Below are 19,839 nucleotides of genomic sequence, written 5' to 3'. Positions count from 1 at the left end.
GGATGGTGCTGGCAGGGAGGCCAGGAGGCCAAGAAGGCCCCACTACCAAGGGAGGAGGAGCACACACACGGGATCTGTCACACCTGAGCTCGAGCCCCCAAGCGCTCACATCCGCGGTGTGATCTCGCACAGGTATCTCGCTCTCTCTGGGCCTCAGTTCTCTCATCTGTAAAATGGAACTTGGACCTCATAAGGCTTTTGCCAGACGCAATGACAGAGTACACACCCAATGTTCGGCCCAGCATGTGGAACACAGAAGGTTTTCGAGAGTTGTCGTCGCCCACAGTGAGGGCTTGGGGGGTGCGGGGGATGGCTTTCCTGTCTGGTCATGACTAATTCTGGACCCCAGGACAGCTCAGAGGGGCAGGTCGTAGTCAGAATGACACTACAAATCTGACCCTGTCCCCCCAGATGTGGAAAGCCCTTCCATAGCTCCCCACTACCGGAGTGCTGAGTTTGAGCTCCACTGGTGGGTTTTTAATCCAGGTCCTCTCGGAAACAGAGTCCTCGGAAAGACTGGGAGGTGGGAGAAGACAGGAGAGGGGAGGAAGCCCAGAGGTGTACTCGATCCAGTGTGTCACCACCGCGGACAACTAATGGAGCCCGTCCCTACGAGAAACAAGATCGAACATGAGCCTCGGTCAAGGGAACCGAGGCTCTGACAGACCAACCCCCGACATCGTCCTCAGCACAGAGAAGCAGCCAGCGGCAGCGGGTGTCAGGGTCACGGAGGGTGCAGGTTCTGGGGCTACGGGCGGGAAGTGGCAGCCTCCACGGTGGGAGGCTCTGCAGCTGTACACCCCTCGCCGTGGGGAAACCACGCACACCTGGCAGGGGCCTCCGTCACCACAGTTCAGGAGGCATCGCGCTCTCCTGGCTTCCTCTACACAGCGCCTCTGTCTGGGGCGCCCTTCCCCACCCACCCCCTCTTCACTGGGCCATCCTCGCCTTGTTCTCTACCTTCAGAGTCACCGCGCCTCGGAAGCCTTCCCTGACCACAGTCCCCATGCACTGCCCGACCCCACCTCAGCCGGCCGGCCCCAAGTCCTGGCCTCACTCTGGTCACCTGTGGCCTCCAAGCCCAACCTCACTGGGTGCAGAGCAGCTGCGGCACGAGCGCCAGCAGAGGCAGCTGTGCTCAGAGCACACGTCTGTGCCAGGGCAGGGAACGGCCAACAAAGCGTCCCCACACCTGTGCACAACCGCCAGCGCTTCCGGCCCAGTTCTCACCAGGCTCTCAGGGTTCGAAGGAGGGAGGAGAAGGGAACCAGCACAGGCTGCCCTCCCGCAGACCCAGCGGAGTCTGCAGGAAGGCGTCACTGAGAAACGAAACGCCCGCGCTGGGAAGCCCGTGGTCCATCTTCTCAGCGAGCCTGACGACGCCCACTAGGTGGATGGAGGTGGCAGGACATGAACCTCTGGTCTTGGACAGGGAGGGGCTGAGCGAGTGGGAATGGACAACACAGCGAGGAGCAGAGACAATGGCCAACCTGTTCCTATGCAGCGCACGCCCAGCCCCATCTCCTTTTGGAGCCCCATCCCTCAGGCACCACCTCCAAAACACACACCTTCCCTCGTCATCACACTCGGGAGCGACGCAGGCAGGGAAAGGCGAGGTCAATGCTGCCCAGGGGGAAGAGCTTCTTGTACAGCTGAAGTCCTGGGCTGGGGCCTGGCTGACCAGGCTTAGCCTCGTAACCTCCAATGGCCTCCACCCCCAAGCGTAGGACCCAGCCCCATGGAATTCGGACCCTCTCCAGTGTCGGTCCCCTCACCCACCTACTATGTGTCCCCCAGAGCTCAGAGGCCACTGGATGTCATCAAGGTGCTTCTGGCACTGAGACTGCTTGTTTAATACTGAGTATCAATATTCCCAGCCAGCAGGCCATGAACAGGTCTAAACCCCATGAGGACAGGAAGGAACCATGTCCCACCCATTGGCTGCTGTGCCCTCGTGTCCCAGCAGTCCCTGGCACATAGCAGGTGCCCAATGAATGTTCCTTCAGAGAAGGAATCGTTCTCTCTGGACAGTGAAATTTCAGGCCATTTGAACTGTCCTCATGATCTCAGATCATCTGTGTGCCCTAACTTTTTTCTGTTGATCATGTATTCGTTGTGCAATTTTCACAGGTACTGGATAGATATACGCTCTTCCCAGGAGCAGATGGTGTCTCGGTGAAGGTCACAGTCCCGGCAGAAACGTGCATCGTGCTGGGGGGCGGGAGGGCAGTGAGAGCCTTTCACAGCAACCCACTCCGACCAGCAGATGTGCTGCTCAGTCAGCTGCTTTTCTCCCTGCTTTTGGTGCCTTTCAAATCTTCCAGAGGTCTCCTTTCCCTCCAACCACCAGGCCCAAGAGGACTGTTACCCTGACGTGGAAGCAGCCATGGTGACTGAGTCTGAATTCACCTGTAGCTTCTCAGGGACCCACTAAGCTACAGGCCAGAGCCAGGCAGGGGGGGTGATTCCTCAGTGTGTTGTCTCTGAACCTGACAGCACTGAACTGACGGGCCTCTCCTTCCCCACCTAGGAAGATGATGCCCCGGGGCAAGAAGAAATGGCCACGCAGAACGGAAAGGGCTCCTGTGGCCGGCACGCAGGGCTGGACGCACACTGATCCTCCCAGGCAGGTTCTATTCAGGCGCCCAGAGACTCAGAGAAAAGGCTCTGAGAACTCAGCTCCACCCTTAGGAGCAACCCACAGCTTCTGCTTTTAACTGCTGGCCAGACACTCCCAGCTTAGTGGCTATTCCCCAGCACAAAACATTTCACAGCCAGAAAAGATTTTATGAGTTTCCTGGTGTTGCACGTGCCTGGCAGACATTTCCTCCCCTCCTCCCGTGACCGTGAGGGGGGCCAGTCCTTTGTCCCCAGCGCTGCCACCACCAAGCGCTGCCACTCAGCTGCCTGCTTCTTATCGACAAGACAAACGGCACAGACGACAGATGCCTGGGAGTCTTCAAAGCAGACGCACCCCCCACAGGAGCGTCCCCCCAGGGAACCCCCCAGGGAAGCAGGGGGCAGAAGTCCAAGTCTTTCCTAGCCAGAGAAGAGCCACAGACTTTCTTCAACTTGTTCCATGTATCTAGAAATTTTTCAAAGCCACAGAAAAGATGAATGAATTGAGATGACCCTTCACCCAGATTCACTAATTGCTTCACCCACGTTTGGGGGGTGTGTGTGCACAAGCGTGTATGTCAATGTGGGTTCTGCTCAATCATTTCTAGCAAAGTTGTGGCTGGGATGTGCCCCTACACTTGTGCGTCAGCATCTATCCCGGAGGCCACTTTCCTCCATAATCACCAGGCCGCCAGCAATCCTGAGCACGTCAGCATTAATGCAAGAACACTGTCTAATATTCAATCCATATTTGACTTTCTGCAAGGATCCCAAAAATGTCTTTTCTAACCTTTTTTCTTTCTTAAGATACAGGATCCATCAAGGCTCACATATGGTATCTGTTATGCCTCTCTTTAGTCCCATTGTTTCTTTGTTTTTCATGACACTGGCTCTTTGGATGAATTTAGGGCAGTTGTCTTATTATAAAAGAAAGAGAGAGAGAAAGAAAGAGAGAGACTGGAAGGCTGGCCTCCTATTCTGGACAGTCTGATGGCTTCCTCATAATCAAACAGTTTGGGCCAGAAAACGACAGAGATGTTGTTTTGTGTTTCTTACTGAATCACACCAGGAACTGTGGAATGTCAGTCTGTCCCAGAAACAGCCATGCTGCGTTTGATCGATGGGTTAAGGTCATGCCACCAGGTCTCTCCCTTTTAAAGGGACCGTTTTCCTGTGAAATTAATGAGCAGTCTGGGAGGTGTCACCTTGGGACTCTGTGAATATCCTGTTTCTCAAAAACCTTCAATAGTTTGACATTCACAGATGATCTGCGCTCTCCTGAGTAAATTATTACATTGATGCCGTCATTCCATCTATACTTTTCTTTTTGGATGATCACTCAACTGGCACCTTTTCAGAACCTCTGGCCACCAGCCCCGCCCCCAGGGCACCTGGGTGATGCTAGGCAGGTAGCACAATGAGTGGACCAGAACTTTCTTTCTTCCTTGCATTTCAGGAGAGTCTTTTCGGTAATTTCAAATTCTGACCAAATATAGTACGTTAAGAAAAATTAAATACATCAAGTTTATTTATTATCAGGCATTTTTAAAACAATTTTCCTTTTCTGTCTATATTCAGGAAATAACAAAAATAAACTTATTCCTGGCTGGCGTAGCTCAGTGGATTGAGCGCGGGCCTGCGAACCAGAGTATCGCGGTTCCATTCCCAGTCAGGGCACATGCCTGGGTTGCAGGCCAGTTCCCAGCAGGGGATGCATGAGAGGCAACCATACATTGATATTTCTCTCCCACTCTTTCTCCTTCTCTCTCATAAAATAAATTTAAAAAATATTTAAAAAAATAAAAAATAAATAAACTTATTTTTTCATATCTAGGCTCAGAGTTCTAGGATATTCCTAAAAAATAAAAAATAATGTAACGGAAATTAAAAAATGTTAAGATGGTTCAAAGTAACAAAACTGTAACTGACAGTGCTAATGGGCACCTTCCTAAAGCTTACATGTTAAAGGTTTCCCTCAATGAGTACATCTCAATTTTGGGGGGGTTGTTGTTAACAGCAGCCCATTTACCTGAAACACACCCAAGGACTTCATTATATTCAAGAAAAGAGCCTAAAATGTTTGGGCCTAAACTCTCAACCACACACTCAGCCACGGTGGTGAGACACTGTGCCCCCCCAGGCCCAGGAGGGGAAATGCCTCCACTGGCTCTCACCCCCTTCACCTGTCTAGTTCAGCGGCATTAAGCACATTCACACTGCTGTGCAACTACTCTCCAGAACTCTCTTCATCTGGCCAAACAAACTGTAGATCCATGCGACAATCATGCTGTCCCCCCCTCCGTCCCTGACACCGGGTAACCACCATTCTATTTTCTGTCTCTCTGAATCGGCTACTCTGAACCCTGGCTTTGCCTCTTCCACCTACCGTCCCAGTGATCAAGCCTTATTCGGACCAAACAGGATGTCCTGACTTGTCTGAATTAGGTCCAAGAAAAACAATACTCTTAATTGCTTAAATGAGACAAACAAAAACAGGCCTTATGTTGGAAAAAATTAAATATACCAAAAAAAAAGAGAGAGAAAATATTATAAGGATTGCTCATGGATGCATTTCCACCCCGCTCTAATTACAATCATCTGCATTTACATCTTTTTTATTTATTATTGAGTTCAGAAAAGACAGGGAAGTAGGGGGTAGGAAGGGAGGGAGAGGGAGAGACACAGAGAAAGATACATCAATTTGTTGTTCCACTTATTCCTGCATTTATTGGTTGATTCTTACATGTGACCAGGGATTAAACCCGCAAACTTGGCATATCAGGACGATGCTCTAATCAGCTGAGCTAACCAGCCAGGGCAGAACTAGCTTTTAAGGCAACATATGGCTATTTTTCTTCCTTCAAAAAAGTGTGATGCCTTTAAAAACAGGCAAAGCTACTGACCAGGCTCTGCTGGACACCCGGGGTAGATGCTACAGTGCCTCCAGCCTCCTCCCCCTAGACTGTAACCTTGAACTCCACCCTCCTGCTGGTGGTTCCAAGGTTCCCAGGGAAGGAGATAAAGGAGAGCATGGGGTGCAAAGCCTTTCCCACTTGGACCCTCCCCACTGGGGTGGGACTTCCCAAGGTCGCACAGCTAATTAGCAAGAGGCAGAGAACTTGAACATCAGGATGTGAGCTCCAGAGGGCTGGGCAGCTGCAGCCAGGGTTCCCTGTGCTCCCCTGAAGCCCCGCAGGCTCCTGAAACCCCAGGCTGCCCCCAGGGAGGTCCAGCCTCTGAGGACCTGCTTGTTGTGTCCTACACAAGCTACTCTGTTCATTCTGAAAACAACCAGAAGGCAGGAGGCAGGGAGTGTTTTCCACATTAATTAGAAGCTCAGAAAGGTGGAGCCACCCCATCATCCAGCTAGCTGGTGAGAGACAAAGCAAAATGCAGAGTCTGGTTGTGTGCTTCATGAGCATGGGACCCCATCTGTTGAAGAGCATTACGCATCTCCGGCACCTGGCACAGCATCTGGCATAACAATGGTAACAGTTAGACAGATACGTGACTCCATGAAGGCCAGAGCTTTCTAAAGTGCAAGTGGGAAATCTCCAGTGTAGTCACGAGGGTCCCTGAAATCCCGGCCTCTCCATAATGAGTGTTTCTATCTGGGTGCAGAATTCCCGTGGGTGAGGGGGTCCGGCCAGTTGCAGCCCCACCCCCATGCGACTGCCCCATTCTCCACAAACACTGGTCTTCAGCTTCCCCTCTGCTCACGCTGTGGAGTCGCTCGGTCCCAGAGCCTGTCCTCGAAGGCGTTGTGCAATCGACAGGGCACCGTTTTTTCTTCCAATGATGGAAATGAAGTTGAAGAGAGAGTCTCTACTGGTGTGCTTCCTACAGTGAAGGACCAGCCAGCTTTTCATTAAAAAACAAAGAACTCTTTGGCTTCTTAGTAGTTATCAGAGGCTACAAGGGTGCTTCCTGCCTATTCCCCAAAGGTGCATGCTCATAGGTCCAGCAGACAAAGGCCCTTCCAAGGAACCAGGAGTCCGATTTTGAGCAAGCTGACAGAGAAGGCAGGAAAGGACTCTGAGGCCAGCACCCCCAAAAGGCCGTTTCACTTCCTGATGCGGCACCAAAGGGCAGAGCACATGGAGGATGGCCCTCCTGGGCTCTGGGAGGCTGGGCCACTCACTGGCTGTGTGGTCTGAGGCGAGTCTGGGGCCTATGCACTGTGACTGACAGAGGGAGACAGAACCTGGTGACGATGGCACAGGACTCGGCGTGCTGAGAAGGGTGCCCGGTGCTCCGCGAACACTGGAATGCACTCTTGCTTTGTACACCTCTGCGCAATTCAGGACCAACCGAGCAATCCCCGTCACAGGTTCAAGGACAGATCCGTTTCTTGGTAGGATTTCACGAAGAGGAGAGAGCAAGGGAGAGCCAGAGCAAGCAAACCCTCCAGCTCTAACACAGTGTTTTCAGGGAAGAGAGGGAGCTGTGGGACCACGGGGTAGGGCAGGGGGAGCCAGGAGAGACCCGGCTGCTCTACCTTTGAACACCTGCTGCAGGCTCGGCCGACATCTCGGCTACCCCAGGGACCCGGAGGTTACAGAATGTCCTGGAGAAACAGGCTCCAATCTCAGCCATGCCTGGCTTCAGGGGCCCACTGGGTGGGTCTGGTGCCTTCCCAGGCTGAGCTCACTGCCCTCCTCGGGAAACAACAAGCGCCCTTCCCGAACCCCGCTCCTTCCTCTTTAAAGCAAGGCTGCATCTCTCTGGTCTCTGGGACAGAGTAGCCCTCGACAGATGCTGAAAGAATGAATGAACACACGTTTAGGACAGGCTGAGTCAATTCCTGAGTACAACTTTAGAAATAAGCTAGAGACGAGACTGGGCCATTTTTTTTCTTTCAAGAGGAAACTGAAAATGCCTCCCCAGTCAGAGGTGGCATCCAGCCAGCTGGGTCACACACTGGCTTCCCTTCTGCCTGCGAGGACTTCCCTGTCTCAGGCTGCAGGAACTGGTGCAGTGACTTCACGTGGTGGCCTCAGCAAATCTGGCTCCTCCTCTGTGCTCCTCTTCACAAGGGACCCAAATAATTTCACTGTCTAAAAGCAGGGACCATGGGGCAGGCACGATAATATGTCATATAGATAGCTGACATCTGGAGCCAGGGTCGAGCAAAGGGCTTTGCACAGAGAAGCGGAGTTGTCTCCTGCAACAAAAGTCACTGCCAAGCAGAACGTTCACACCTAGCTGGCAGCGGCTGCTCTGGACCAGGCCTCGTGAGGCCGTGGTTTCAGGAAGGGCAGAACGTGAGGGCAGTGCCAAAGGCATGGGCATCACGGGACCTGGGTAGTTTGTTCCAACCTCTGCCCGGAGCAGCAGGGCAAGGAGAGGCACTTGTGGCCACCTCTGTCCAGGTTAGAAGGGGAGCCGCTTCCAGACACCAGACCCACTCCTGAGGGCGAAAGTTCTCACCCAGGCCAGCTAATGTGGCTCAGAAGGCAAGAGCTGGGGTCTCTCAGCAACCTCTCCATTGCTGGCCAAGGCTTCCTGCTGCAGCTACAAAAGGAAGTGAAATCTCTAGGACAAAGGCCACTGATGTGATTAGTAGCTGAGAACAAAGACTCAGGGACAGCCAGGCTGGGTCCCCATCCTAGCCATGTACCCTGAGGCCAGTTACTTAACTTACTTGGCCTCAGTTTCCTCCTCTGTCAACCAGGGAAAATACTGCTGCCTACCATGGGGTTGGCCAAAATTCCATTATGTTTTTCCCATAAAATAAAAGACACATCTTCTGTTTTCACCAATAACTTGACTGATCTGGATATTTTGACTAGTTGGCTGTCTCCCACTATTGGCTTCCAGTGGCTAGGGGCCAGGGGCTCTGCTAAACATCTTCCAATGCATAAGACCGGCCACAGCAAAGAATTCCTTGGCCAAAATGTCACTAGTAGCAAGAAATTTCCAAACCACTTTTGACATGTTTGATCAGTCACAGCGCCTTCTCCATACATTGCACAAATCTTTTTTTTTTTGCATTTCAGTTGTTTTTACCTTTCCTGAAATAATAAAGCAGAATACACCAAAAATGTTGCTTGTTTTCTTCCACCTTCAATATTAAAATGGCTGCACAGAAATTCACCAATTTTGATAAGTTTTTTTTAAAATGCACAATACAATCGAACGAATGACGATAAGGACAACTAGGCACTATTAGAGCCATCATATGGAAAAAGCCAACCTAATTTTTAAGCCAATCCAATCCACAGAATTGTTCTGAGGAGTAAATGAGTAAACCCATGCAAAGAACTCAGACCACTGATTAAACATTATCCATTCCATGATCACTAAGGCCGGAATCTCTACCCCACCCTCGAATTCTGAGTATATCTAAAAAAAAAAAATGTACTGAGTTTGCAACTAACTTTTATTCTTTATATTTTTTTCTACACTCTAATTTTCTGCAAGAAACAAATATTACTCTCTTGCTGAGGAAAAACAGCTTCAAGTTCACAGAAGACAAGACACCACGGATGGGACCCTTGAAGCCAGAACTGGAAGGTAATAAATGCCAAAAATGGTTCCAGAACATGGGTCTGCCCTAGTCCAAGACTAGCCTGCCATAAATCTGCTTTACAAGTGCCCACAGGTCAGCAGGTATCAGACTTTCCTAGAAGCGTTCCAGAAACCCAGCATGTCAGTGACAAAGAAGAGACTTCCTGTCTAGACACTGAGACACTTATAATTAAAATGAAGACTTCGGAAGCAGAGAGAGAGGCACGTTCCCTGAAGGCAGTCTCAGAAATTTAGGCAAACACAACCACCATAAAAACAATCTCTCCTCTCACCACCTGACGTGTAACAGGCTGGTGTATTTCCTTCGGGTCTGAAATTGGGTTAAAAACCAGCCGAAGCTGCCTCGCTGGTACCAGCGCCGACTGGGCAGTGGGGAGCCCAGAAAAGGCAGGCTGTTGTGATCCTGGCAGTAAACTCTCCACCCCATGGAGCCCCCTGGGCGAGGCAAGGACGAGCTACAATCCCAGGGCCAAGGGACCTAATGAATAAAGGACTCCAGTGCCTGCTTCCACGTCAGCAATAGCAGGAGATGGGCATGTTGCAATCCTGGCTGTGAACAGGGGGCACGGTACTACCAGACACATGTACTCACTGCAGGAAGGGCTCAAGGTTATAGCAAATAAGCAGTAAAAACAAACGCCTGGCTCCAGCAGCCGCACCGCACACAGCATGGAGAGCGGATGGGGGCACCCGACGTCACCGTCCAGGTTGCTTTCCCGCTCACTGTGTGGGCCAGGCTGTTCTCCCAACAGGAAGGGCACTCGGGTTTTTCTCAGAAGGGCAATTAGCTTATTTTTGGCATGCACCCAGAGTCCGCTGGCAGAGCCTGGACTGAAGGCTGCTTCTTTAGGACAGGGACTTGGTCTGTGTTGTGCTCCAGGCTCAGCACACAGTTAGGTACATGTGTGCGAAATGAATTATCTTCAATGACAGAGACTGTACGCATTCCTTACACTTACCACCATCTCCCCAGGGCTGAACACAGCGTCTGGCATAGAGCAGAAGTAAAACAGACGTTTTTGAATGATTTACTTGTGTGGGGTCAAGGGCTCCTGAGCACGACACGTTACATTAACTCATGCCTCCACAAAACAAACAAACAAACAAACACCCACCCTCAGAGCCCAGAACCCCAGTCCCTGCACAAACAGGCCTGTGCAGTAGACTTGCTAAGACAAACTGTACCACTTCCCGCCCAGCCAGCTGTCTGATGGGGCTGGAAACCCTCCCTGTGAAAGAGCACTAACCTGCCAGTCTGCAGAGCCGTCAACGGGAATTGGAGCATCACCCTGTTCTCACCCCCTGTAGCCCTGCGCCTGGATTTGCACACAGTGTGGCCCTAAGGGTACAGACCCCCTTTTCCGTCCACCCTGTGCTGGGGTGGCCTCCAGGGCTCTGCCACCAACGAGAAGGTTTTCCCATCCTGTTGCAGCAGCTTTCGGAGGGCACAATCAATGATGGTCACTTCACGGCACATACCCTACATAAGCCCGTCCTACCTTCAGAAACGTGGAACCGTGGCTGGGAAGAAATGCCATATTCCTCCCGGGCACTGCTGCATGAGATGGAAAGAGCTGTTAAATGATCACTTGCGTGGCACCAGCTATGTTTCCTTGCACATTTAGGTTTACTCCTGTAAGTAAACCTCACACTCTGTCCAAAATACACCCCTGAAAAAGGCCGCCTGGAAAAATTGCCTCCCCTTTGCAGGTGCTGCTTACACCTGCCCGGAGGCATCTCAAGCATCTCCAGTGTGGAGAGCAGGTGGGCTTCACCTTCCCGGGGATGGGAGACAGCGCCATCCTTCATACTTTCTGAGAAGAGGGAGTAAAGTAAGACGGCTTTCAGGTTTCCAAACTCTCCAGCGGGTGGCCCCATCCTGCCCCACTGCGTGCCGTCAGGGAAGCTGCTTCTCAGAATCAGCAGTTACCAAATGATCAAACCAGGCAGGAGGGGAAAGGAGGATGCAGGGGTGAGTGCTGGGGCGTGCAGGTGGTTTGCTGAGAGAAAGGCCTCTTCTAGAATCCCCAAGGCCCACCACCAAATACCTGGTGGGCACTGGTACCTGTGCTATGAGATGTGCCTAATGATTTCTGGCTTTAGGAGCCTTCGAAGCAGTTGGTGTGGGAACTCATTCCTCACCTGGACATCCGGGCAGGACCCGGCAGAGAGGCAGAGCGCAAATGCACTCCCTGCGGAGAGCCCAGAAGAAAAGCCACAGTGGACACTTAGCGAGGGGCCAGGGTGGGGAAGGGACATCGCTCCTGTTCTGATAGTTTGTTATTTAGGTGGAAGGCAGGGTTCCAAAGACTCCCACAAATTAAGTTCAGTTTAAGGGAAAAAGGGACCTCATCAGGGTTGCTTTTACTGAAACCTCTGCGAGGTAATTTAGCACTTGCTATCAAAACTTTAAATGCACATACCCTTTGACCCAAACAACACCTCTGGGAATGTATCTTTGAGACACTCACTCCAGTGTGCAAAGATACAGGGAAAAGGACAGTCGTCATATTGTGTATAGTAGTAAAAAAAAAAGAACGTCAGTCTAACTAGCCATTGACAGGGAGGTCAGTGTGTATGTATATCACGGAACACGGCTGTCAATAAGAGGAAGACAACTGCACAGTCTGATGGGAAAGATCTCCCCTGATATACTACGAAGCAAGCACCTTAGGTGTGAGCCCAGCTGTGTGACATACAGTCGATTCTGGTTGTTCGAAATAATTCCAGCAAAGTTACTATAACACTGAGCTAGTGAACAATGAACCACATTCCTGGGGGAGACACAGGGTGGGTCACCACAACTGATCGGTGCATAACCTTGTTTTGTGTATTTCCATGTAATATTTTGTTGATTCATTATCACGGACCTCATAGCCAAGAGCACTGTAATTCCTGCCCCAATGAAGCTTGTCTAACATACAAATTTTCCCCCAAAAGGTGCACACCATGGCCGTCTTACGCTTAGGACCCCTGGACAGCTTTTAAACAGCAAAACCACCTATGAGCAGACAAGTGAGACAACGTGGCACTAAACACTGAGAAAAGGACTTGCTTTAAGTGAGAGAGCTGAGAGGAAGGAGAAGGCAGGGCGCTGCCCCGCTCCGTCTCAGCTGGGCACACGCAGGCAGAACTCACACTCTTTGGGGGCTCTGCACGTGTCCGTGAATGGCCGCAGAAGTTCTGCGAGTACCGATTTGGGGGTTAAAAATAAATTTCAGCGAGCAGGCGAATTCACAGGTACGGAATCTTGGAATCATGAGGATCGACTGTGTGTTTGTACATGCTCAGCACATTTCTAGAAAACGCACTGGACCAGTCTGGAACGAGACACAAGAACCAGCTGCTCCCAGAAGTTACCTGTGGAGACTGGGATGGGCAACAGACGGAGAGAAAAAGAAGAGAAAGGGAGGAAGGAAGAGAATCTGGCGCTCCTGCTCACGGGGCAGGCCCTCTGATTCATCCCGCTATCCCCGCCTCGGAAATGAAAACAGATTTTCCCAATTACGAAAACATACAAGTAAACCTCGGGATGGAAGAATACACTGCAAACTGTGGGGATGGGACTATGGTTTCGGGAGAGAACTAATTTTTTACGTACACTAGGTGGGTTCTTCATCTTTTGGAATTTTTACAATAAAAATGTATCTCATACTTAAAAAAATTTTGTTAACCCTCGCCCAAGGATCTGTTTATTGATTTTAGAAAGAGAGGGAAACATCAGTTTGTTGTCCCACTTATTTCTGCATTCACTGGTTGACGGTTGTACGCGCCCTGACCAGGGACTGAACCCACACCTTAGGGTGTCCAGATGATGCTCTAACTGGGCTGTGCCCCACAGACAAGAAGGTCTTCCGTTCAAGGTCATGCTACCCTAGCACCAAGGCTGCTGGTTCCGACTCTTGCCCTCTGGCTTTCTCCTTCCTCTCTCCGTTCTCTTGCTGCTCCGTGCCCTGGGCTAAGGACTCAAGGCACCCGGTCACCTCCCAGGCAAAAGCAACAACCAGGCAAAAGCAAAACGCCAAGTTTACTCTGCAGGTGCAACATAGAATTACCATTTATTTGACCAGCCCTTGATTAGGTTTATATCTCCAAGAAGTGAAAACAGCTGTTCAGACAAAACCAGTTCCTAACTGTCCGTGGCCCAAGGGTGAAAATGACGCAAGTGCGTATCAACAGACAAAGGAATAAACGGAGGAGGTACATCCATAAAACGGAATAGCGCTCAGGCATCAGGGGGAGGGAAGTACTGGTCCATGCTACAGTGCGGACAACCTTGAAAACGTCAAGTGAAAGGAGCCAGGCACAAAAGGCTGCATGTTACAGAATTCCTTTTACAGGAAATACCCAGAACAGGCAAATCTGGGTGGACAGAAATGGGGTTAGTGTTTGCCAGGGGCTGGGCGTGGGGAGGAATGAGAGGTGACTGATAATGAGTACCAGGGCTCCTCTGTGGGGGATGGGCATGTGTTGGGGCCAGACAGAGGTGGCGGCTGCCAACACTGCGCTTGTACTAAAAAAAAAAGCCACAGAACTGTACACTTAAAAATGATTAAAATGGTGAATTTTATGTTGTGGTATGAGTCTGACCTTCATTAAAAGGGATAAAAATAAAACCCTGAGCTGTGTGACGCTGGGCAAGTTATTTGACCTCTCTGAACCTGCGGAACGAGCAGATGGCAGCACGGCCACAGAGGCTGCTTGTGGAGGTTCCACGTGACGTGCGTGTGAAGTGACTGGCACAGGGCTGGGTAGGGGGAAAAGGACCGGGAAGCGACACAGCTGCCGTTGGCCAGAATGACGGATATTGATGTCACACTGTCCCAGTCAACTCACCTGAAAGCCAACTCCCCTGAAAGTTGCGGGGTTTCTGTATTTTCCAGTTACTCTTTTAATGAAATAATAACAAAAGGGCAGTTGGGGTTGGGGTACTACATGAAAGATGAAAAGAGAGGTCTCCTCAATTTATGGCATATTTTTAGCTAGACTATTTTTAGTCCGTCCTGTGTTAAGCAGGAAACCCAGACGACGAACTTGGTCACAGGGAGACGACAGGATGGCTTTGCCACTGGTCCGCCTTGGAAAGACCTATGAGCTGTTCTGTTCCCACCTCCCTCCACAGGCCTACAGACACGGGTCCAGGACGGACTCGTTTTTATGGGGGGCAGAAGGGCCCGTATACAGGCAGACAGGCTCCATCTGTGCAAAGGCCCTTATCTGGAAGCAGCTCTCAAAACCTAAGCACTGACAGGTGGGGCAAGAAGAACCGCGGCTCTTCTTATCTGGGAATTATCTGGTATAGAATTAGCCGAACTTCAAAGTCCTGAGGCAAGGTGACCCCCCTCGTAGCGGACAGTCCGAACAGGGAGAGGGGAGGGACGAATGAATAGGATTTCAGGCTGTCATGGAAACTTTTCTTTCCTTGGGCCTCTGAGCATATGGCAGGTGTCCTGAAAACTCCCGTCCCGCCGCCCGAGGCTGGCTGCTGCCCTCAGACATGTGGGTGGGGGCGTCTGCCTCTCTGTCTGCAGGGCCCCCTCCCTCAGCCTCGGCCCCAGCAGCACAAAGGAGTCTCCAGTGTGCGCCTCACATCCCAGCTCCCCAGACAGACGCTGGGGGAGAAATCTAAGTCCCCTGCCCCCAGCGGGCCTCGATGCAGCCCGCAGATCACAGCCAGCAGCGGGCCAAAGGCCACAGCGCAAGCTCCTCCTGGGCCGCCTGAAATGCGATGCCCGTTCTGCCCCCGCTGACAAGGACGGCTTGCAAGCCCCTCATCTCTTCCCAAGACCAAAGAGCTGCAGGTTGCTTTCGGACTTGAAGTAGCAACCTGGGTGGACGCAGCCAGGCTGGCTCCTCTGGGTCACCCGGGAAATGAAGCTGGCTCAAGGTAGAGAAAATCACAAACCGGGAGGCTGGGAAGCCAGAGCAGCCGAAGGGATTATAAATAACGGCAGGTGGAAGGTGCCAGGGTGGAGAACAACACAGAATTCTGAAAAGCCTAAAGCTCCTGGAACTGGGTGACAGTGCTCGTGGCAGCCCGGGGCCGTGTGCCAGAAGCAGACAAAGCCACAGGGGGCGGGTACTGCTCTTCTCGGCATCGGTGGGACTCAAGGGTGGGGGAGTCCGCCCACACCACAAAACAGGACAGTCACACATTGTGGTGGAGACTGTAAAATCTGATCAAATTTTAAGAAGAAAATACCAGATGTCAAGGAAATGTCGCGATGGCTGGGCCACCTTGGGGTACCCGCTCCACTGCATTAAGGGTGACCTGGGGCAGTGTGGACATCCAGGTCCAAAGAAACCCTCACTCCATTCATTTCATTTATCCCATAAATAGTATTACCGTGAGGTCTTACTCTGCACCAGCCTCCTCCTCCCTGAAACTCAACTGCTTAGTGGGGAGATGGGCGTTGATTAAAGGTGCGCAATGCCACCCTGGCCAGTGTGGCTCAGGTGGTTAGAGTGTCCTCCCGTAAACCAAAAGGTCACGGGTTCAATTCCCAGTCGGGGTACATACTTAGGCTGCAGGTTCAGTCACTGGTCAGGGCATGTAGGAGAGGCAGCCACTCAGTGTTTCTCTCACACATTGATGTTTCTCTCCCTCTTTCTCCCTCCCCTCTCCTCTCTCTAAAAATCAATGAGCATGTCCTCAGGTGAAGATAATAAGCAAGCAAACAAATAAACAAACATGGTTCCCTGAGACCTCACTTGCCCAGGGCAGGGGGGCAAGGCTTTCTCGGGGGTGCCAGCGTGAGTGACATTAACCGGAGGAGGGAACAGGAAGCTGCTCGGGCAGAGGGAACAGCATGGGCAAAGTTCTGGGGGGGCCTGCCGACTATCTGCTGACTACATAACAGGTCCAGCTTGGGCCCCCCCCAAGCAGTCACATTTCTGAACACCTCCGGGAGCAGCGGTTGCTAAGGTTCCGGTCCCCCATACCAGGAAGCAGGTGACACAGGGTTGACGGCAAAGGTTCTGGCACTGCGCTTTGGGGCTCAAATCTTGTCTGCTATATACAAACTGGGTGACCCAAGGCAAGTTTCCTAACCTCTCTGTGCTTTGGTAAAATGGGATACTAAAAGTGTCTGTCTCCGGGGTCACTGTGTGGACTCCTTAAGATCAAGAGGCTAAAATTACCCTTCTCGCTTAGCCTGGTACATTACATATGCTAAAGAAAATGTCGATGGTTATTATTAATAATATTAGTTCCCACTCAGCTAAGGATGAACACAGAAGATGTGCACCAACCATGGAGATACTCCAAGATCTGGGAGCACCCAGGCTCACCGAGGAGGAGGCAGCCCAGGGGAGGAAGCGGGTTCCACGTACTTGCGAGCAGGAGGCAGGAGACCGCGGCGGCGTACAGCTGCTTGGAGCTGGTGATGTTGTAGCGATCCAGGAAGTGGTCCAGCAGGTAGACGGCCAGGTGCCGGGCCGCGGGGCAGAGCTGGCAGTGGCTGCTCAGCAGGGTCAAGATGTCCACAAAGAACCGGCGGCTCTTCAGGAGCGGCGAGTGGGCTCGGAAGGTTGGCAGCTTCAGTTCCTGGAAAAGGCAGGGCAGAAGGGGCGGGTCAGGACTGCCTCTCGAGAGCCTCGGATGCCCCAGAAAATCGAGGGGTGGGAGCCCGCCTGCTGGTTGCTTAGGGGGCACCGATTCCTTCCATACCCTGTTGCTTTTCTTCGAGTCCCAGGATGACAGCTCCTTCATTCATCCCAGGAACTCCCGGGCCCGGTCCCATCCACTCTCACCCAGCACAGGCTCGGAAAGTGCCGGGGACCTTCACAATGACAGGGCCAGGTGAAGGAGACAATCGGCTCCATTCCCAGGGAGAGGCTGGCTACCAGAGACCCGCAGGCCACAGCAGAACACAGGGGACCCACATCCAAATTCGGGTTCTGCTACTCAACCAAGCGGTGCCCCTGGTCACCCGCCTTCACCCATTTCCTCCTCAGCAGCTGAGGATAAAATGAAAAACGAACATGAAGCACCTAGCACACAGTACCCTCTCGCAGCCCACGGCTTAACTCCCTCTGCGGCTGGGACCCTGAGAGGCAGCTTACAAAAAATTCAGTGTAAAAAAGCTGTTAGTTGTTATTCATTTATTTAGAAAATGTCTTAGCAACATTTTGGGAAAGAGGGAAAGCAAAGAGATGCAAAAATGAATAAAAACAGGAAAGGAGGAGCTGGCAGTTTTATCCAGGCATGAACAACAAGCTCTGGGACCAGGAGATATCTGTGCATTCACTCATTTGTTCACTTATTCATTCGTTCAAGAGACAGTAATTCATTCACTTCACTAAGTAAGTTTCAAGTACCTTCTGTACATCAGGCCACACTGCTAGGCACTGGGAATACAATGTGGAATAAGACAGGCACAGAACCGAATATAAGATTAACACTATAAACCCTTGGAAGAAAACAGAAGCAAAATTGTATGACTTTAGACAATGACTTCTTCGCTATGTCATCAAAAGCAGAAGCAACGAAAGACCAAAACAGCGAAGTTGGACTTCAAAATTAAAGTCTTTCAAAGACACCGTCGAGAAGGTGGAAAGATGGAATGGGAGAGAATGGTTGGAAGTCATATACCAGTAAAGAGACCAGAATAGCCCTGCCTGGTATAGCTCAGTGGATTGAGCGCGGGCCTGCAAACTGGACAATTGCGGTTTGATTCCCAGTCAGGGCACATGCCTGGGTTGCAGGCCAGTTCCCCGCAGGCCAGTTCCCAGCAGGGGACGCATGAAAAGCAACCACACATTGATGTTTCTCCTCCTCTCTCCTTCCCTTCCCCTCTAAAGATAAATAAATAAATAAAAAATTTGGAAAAAAAAAAAAAAGAGACCAGAATATATAAAGAACTCTTACAATTCAATAATAAAGATAAACAATCTAACTTAAAATCGGGCAAAGGACTGAAGAGATATTTCCCCAAATACACAGAAATGGCCAATAAGCACATGAAAAGATGCTCAATCATGGGGAAAAGGCAGCTTGAAACCACAGTGAGATCCATCGCACGCGCATTAGGGTGACTGTCAGAAAAACACAGACACTCTCACTGAGGATGTGAGAAACTGGGACCCTCATTCTGTTGCTGGGAAAGCAACACGGTGCAGCCACTGTGGGAAACCATGTGTCAAAATGTGAGACTCCCCCCAGACCCAGAAATTCGGGTCCTTGGTGCACACCCAAGAAAGAGGAACACATGTGTCCACACAAAACCACGGCTATGCACACTCACAGCCGCATTTCGGGAGTAACAGTGAAATGGAAGTAACCCAAATGCCCATCCAGCGATGAATGGATAAACAAAATATACCATACCCATACAATGGAAGGTTATTAGGCCCCCAAAATGAAATAAGTACTGATACATGATGGTAAGTGGGGAAAAAAAGCCAGTTATAAAAGGCCACGTACTGCCCTGGCTGGTACAGCTCAGTGGATTGAGCGCGGGCCTGTGAACCAGACAATCGCGGTTCGATTCCCAGTCAGGGCACATACCGGGGTTGCAGGCTGGTTCCCTGCAGGACAGTTCCCAGCAGGGGACGCATGAAAGGCAACCATACATTGATATTTCTCTCCCTCTCTCCTTCCTTTCCCCTCTAAAGATAAATAAATAAAATATTTAAAAAATAAAAAAAAATAAAAGGCCACGTACTGCATGATTCCACATACAGGAAATGTATGGCACAGGCAAATCCACACAGACAGAAAGCAGATTAGTGGTCACTGAGGGCTAGGCATGGAGGTCAACGGAAGGGGGAGATTAACTACTAAAGGATATGGAAGTTTTCTTTGGGGATTATGAAAATTTCTGAAATTAGATAGTGTTGATTTTTCACAACTCTACATATACGAAAAGTCATCGAACTGGACACTTTAAAAGAGTGAATTTTATGGTACATGAATTATAAAGATCAATAAAGCTGTTAGGAAAAGTAAAATGGACACGTCGCCCTCTCGCAAGGAGTTCACAGCCCAGTGGGAGCGATGGTGATCAGGTAACAAGACAAGCACAGAATTCCAAACCGATCAACACGAGGAAGGAAATCTATGGCCACAGCACGAGCCCTCACCCCACCACTGCCCGGTCTTCCTGGAGGAAGCTGAAAGGGAGACGTTCCCACGAAAGGGAAGGGGACTGCGGTTTCATGCTGGAATCTCCTCTCCTGGCTGCTTCCCCGGAGAGCCTGTGGCCAGGACACAGCTCTCAGGAAGCCCAGGACTTTGCTACTTTTGCCAGGGAAAGTGCTCCAAGCCTGAATGTATTAGTTCCTTTCTTCTATTTGTTTACGCAGGAAGAAACTTGCGTTTGAAACAGTCCTGTAACAACACCCCAGCCGGCTTTACTCCACCTGCAAAAGATCTGAGTCTGGAGGTCTTGCGGTGTACCCTCCCCCCGCCCCAACCTTTTATTTATTCTGTAATGGCGGAGAAGAGCTTTTCCCCCAGTAAGACTTCTTGACATATGATTTCCAAACATTTCTCCCACTCTGTGGAGTGAATTCTTTGTGTATTTTTCATCCTTCTCTGCATTATTTGATGAATTAATTTATCTGGCAACCATGGGACTTCCAACACTTGGAGGGCAGGGTCTCATCCTTATTTTCCCATCACCCCTGTGTGACTAAAACACAGTCAGCTGCCAGAACACTAATCGATGAAGAAATGGAAGGAGGGAG

The 19,839-nt window shown here is 50.8% G+C and overlaps 1 protein-coding gene across 4 annotated transcripts in view; it reads right to left on the bottom strand.

Annotated features, from left to right (window-relative positions):
• Positions 1 to 19,839, bottom strand: part of CCNJL (cyclin J like) — a 48,484-nt gene that overhangs the window by 5,522 nt on the left and 23,123 nt on the right. For 2 of the 4 annotated variants that reach the window (XM_037128203.2, XM_037128202.2), the window contains exon 3: positions 16,483 to 16,696. In XM_037128203.2, the coding sequence (XP_036984098.2) occupies positions 16,483 to 16,696 (214 nt within the window). Of the gene's footprint in view, positions 1 to 16,440; positions 16,697 to 19,839 lie in introns of all 4 variants that reach the window. The other 2 variants (XM_053665946.1, XM_053665945.1) reach the window with 1 other exon arrangement.

This window comes from Artibeus jamaicensis, unplaced genomic scaffold (genome assembly GCF_021234435.1).
Source record: "Artibeus jamaicensis isolate MK-2021 breed Jamaican fruit bat unplaced genomic scaffold, CSHL_Jam_final contig_432, whole genome shotgun sequence".
In the NCBI taxonomy this organism is placed as follows: Eukaryota; Metazoa; Chordata; class Mammalia; order Chiroptera; family Phyllostomidae; genus Artibeus; species Artibeus jamaicensis.
This window is presented reverse-complemented; position numbering and strand designations above follow the sequence as displayed.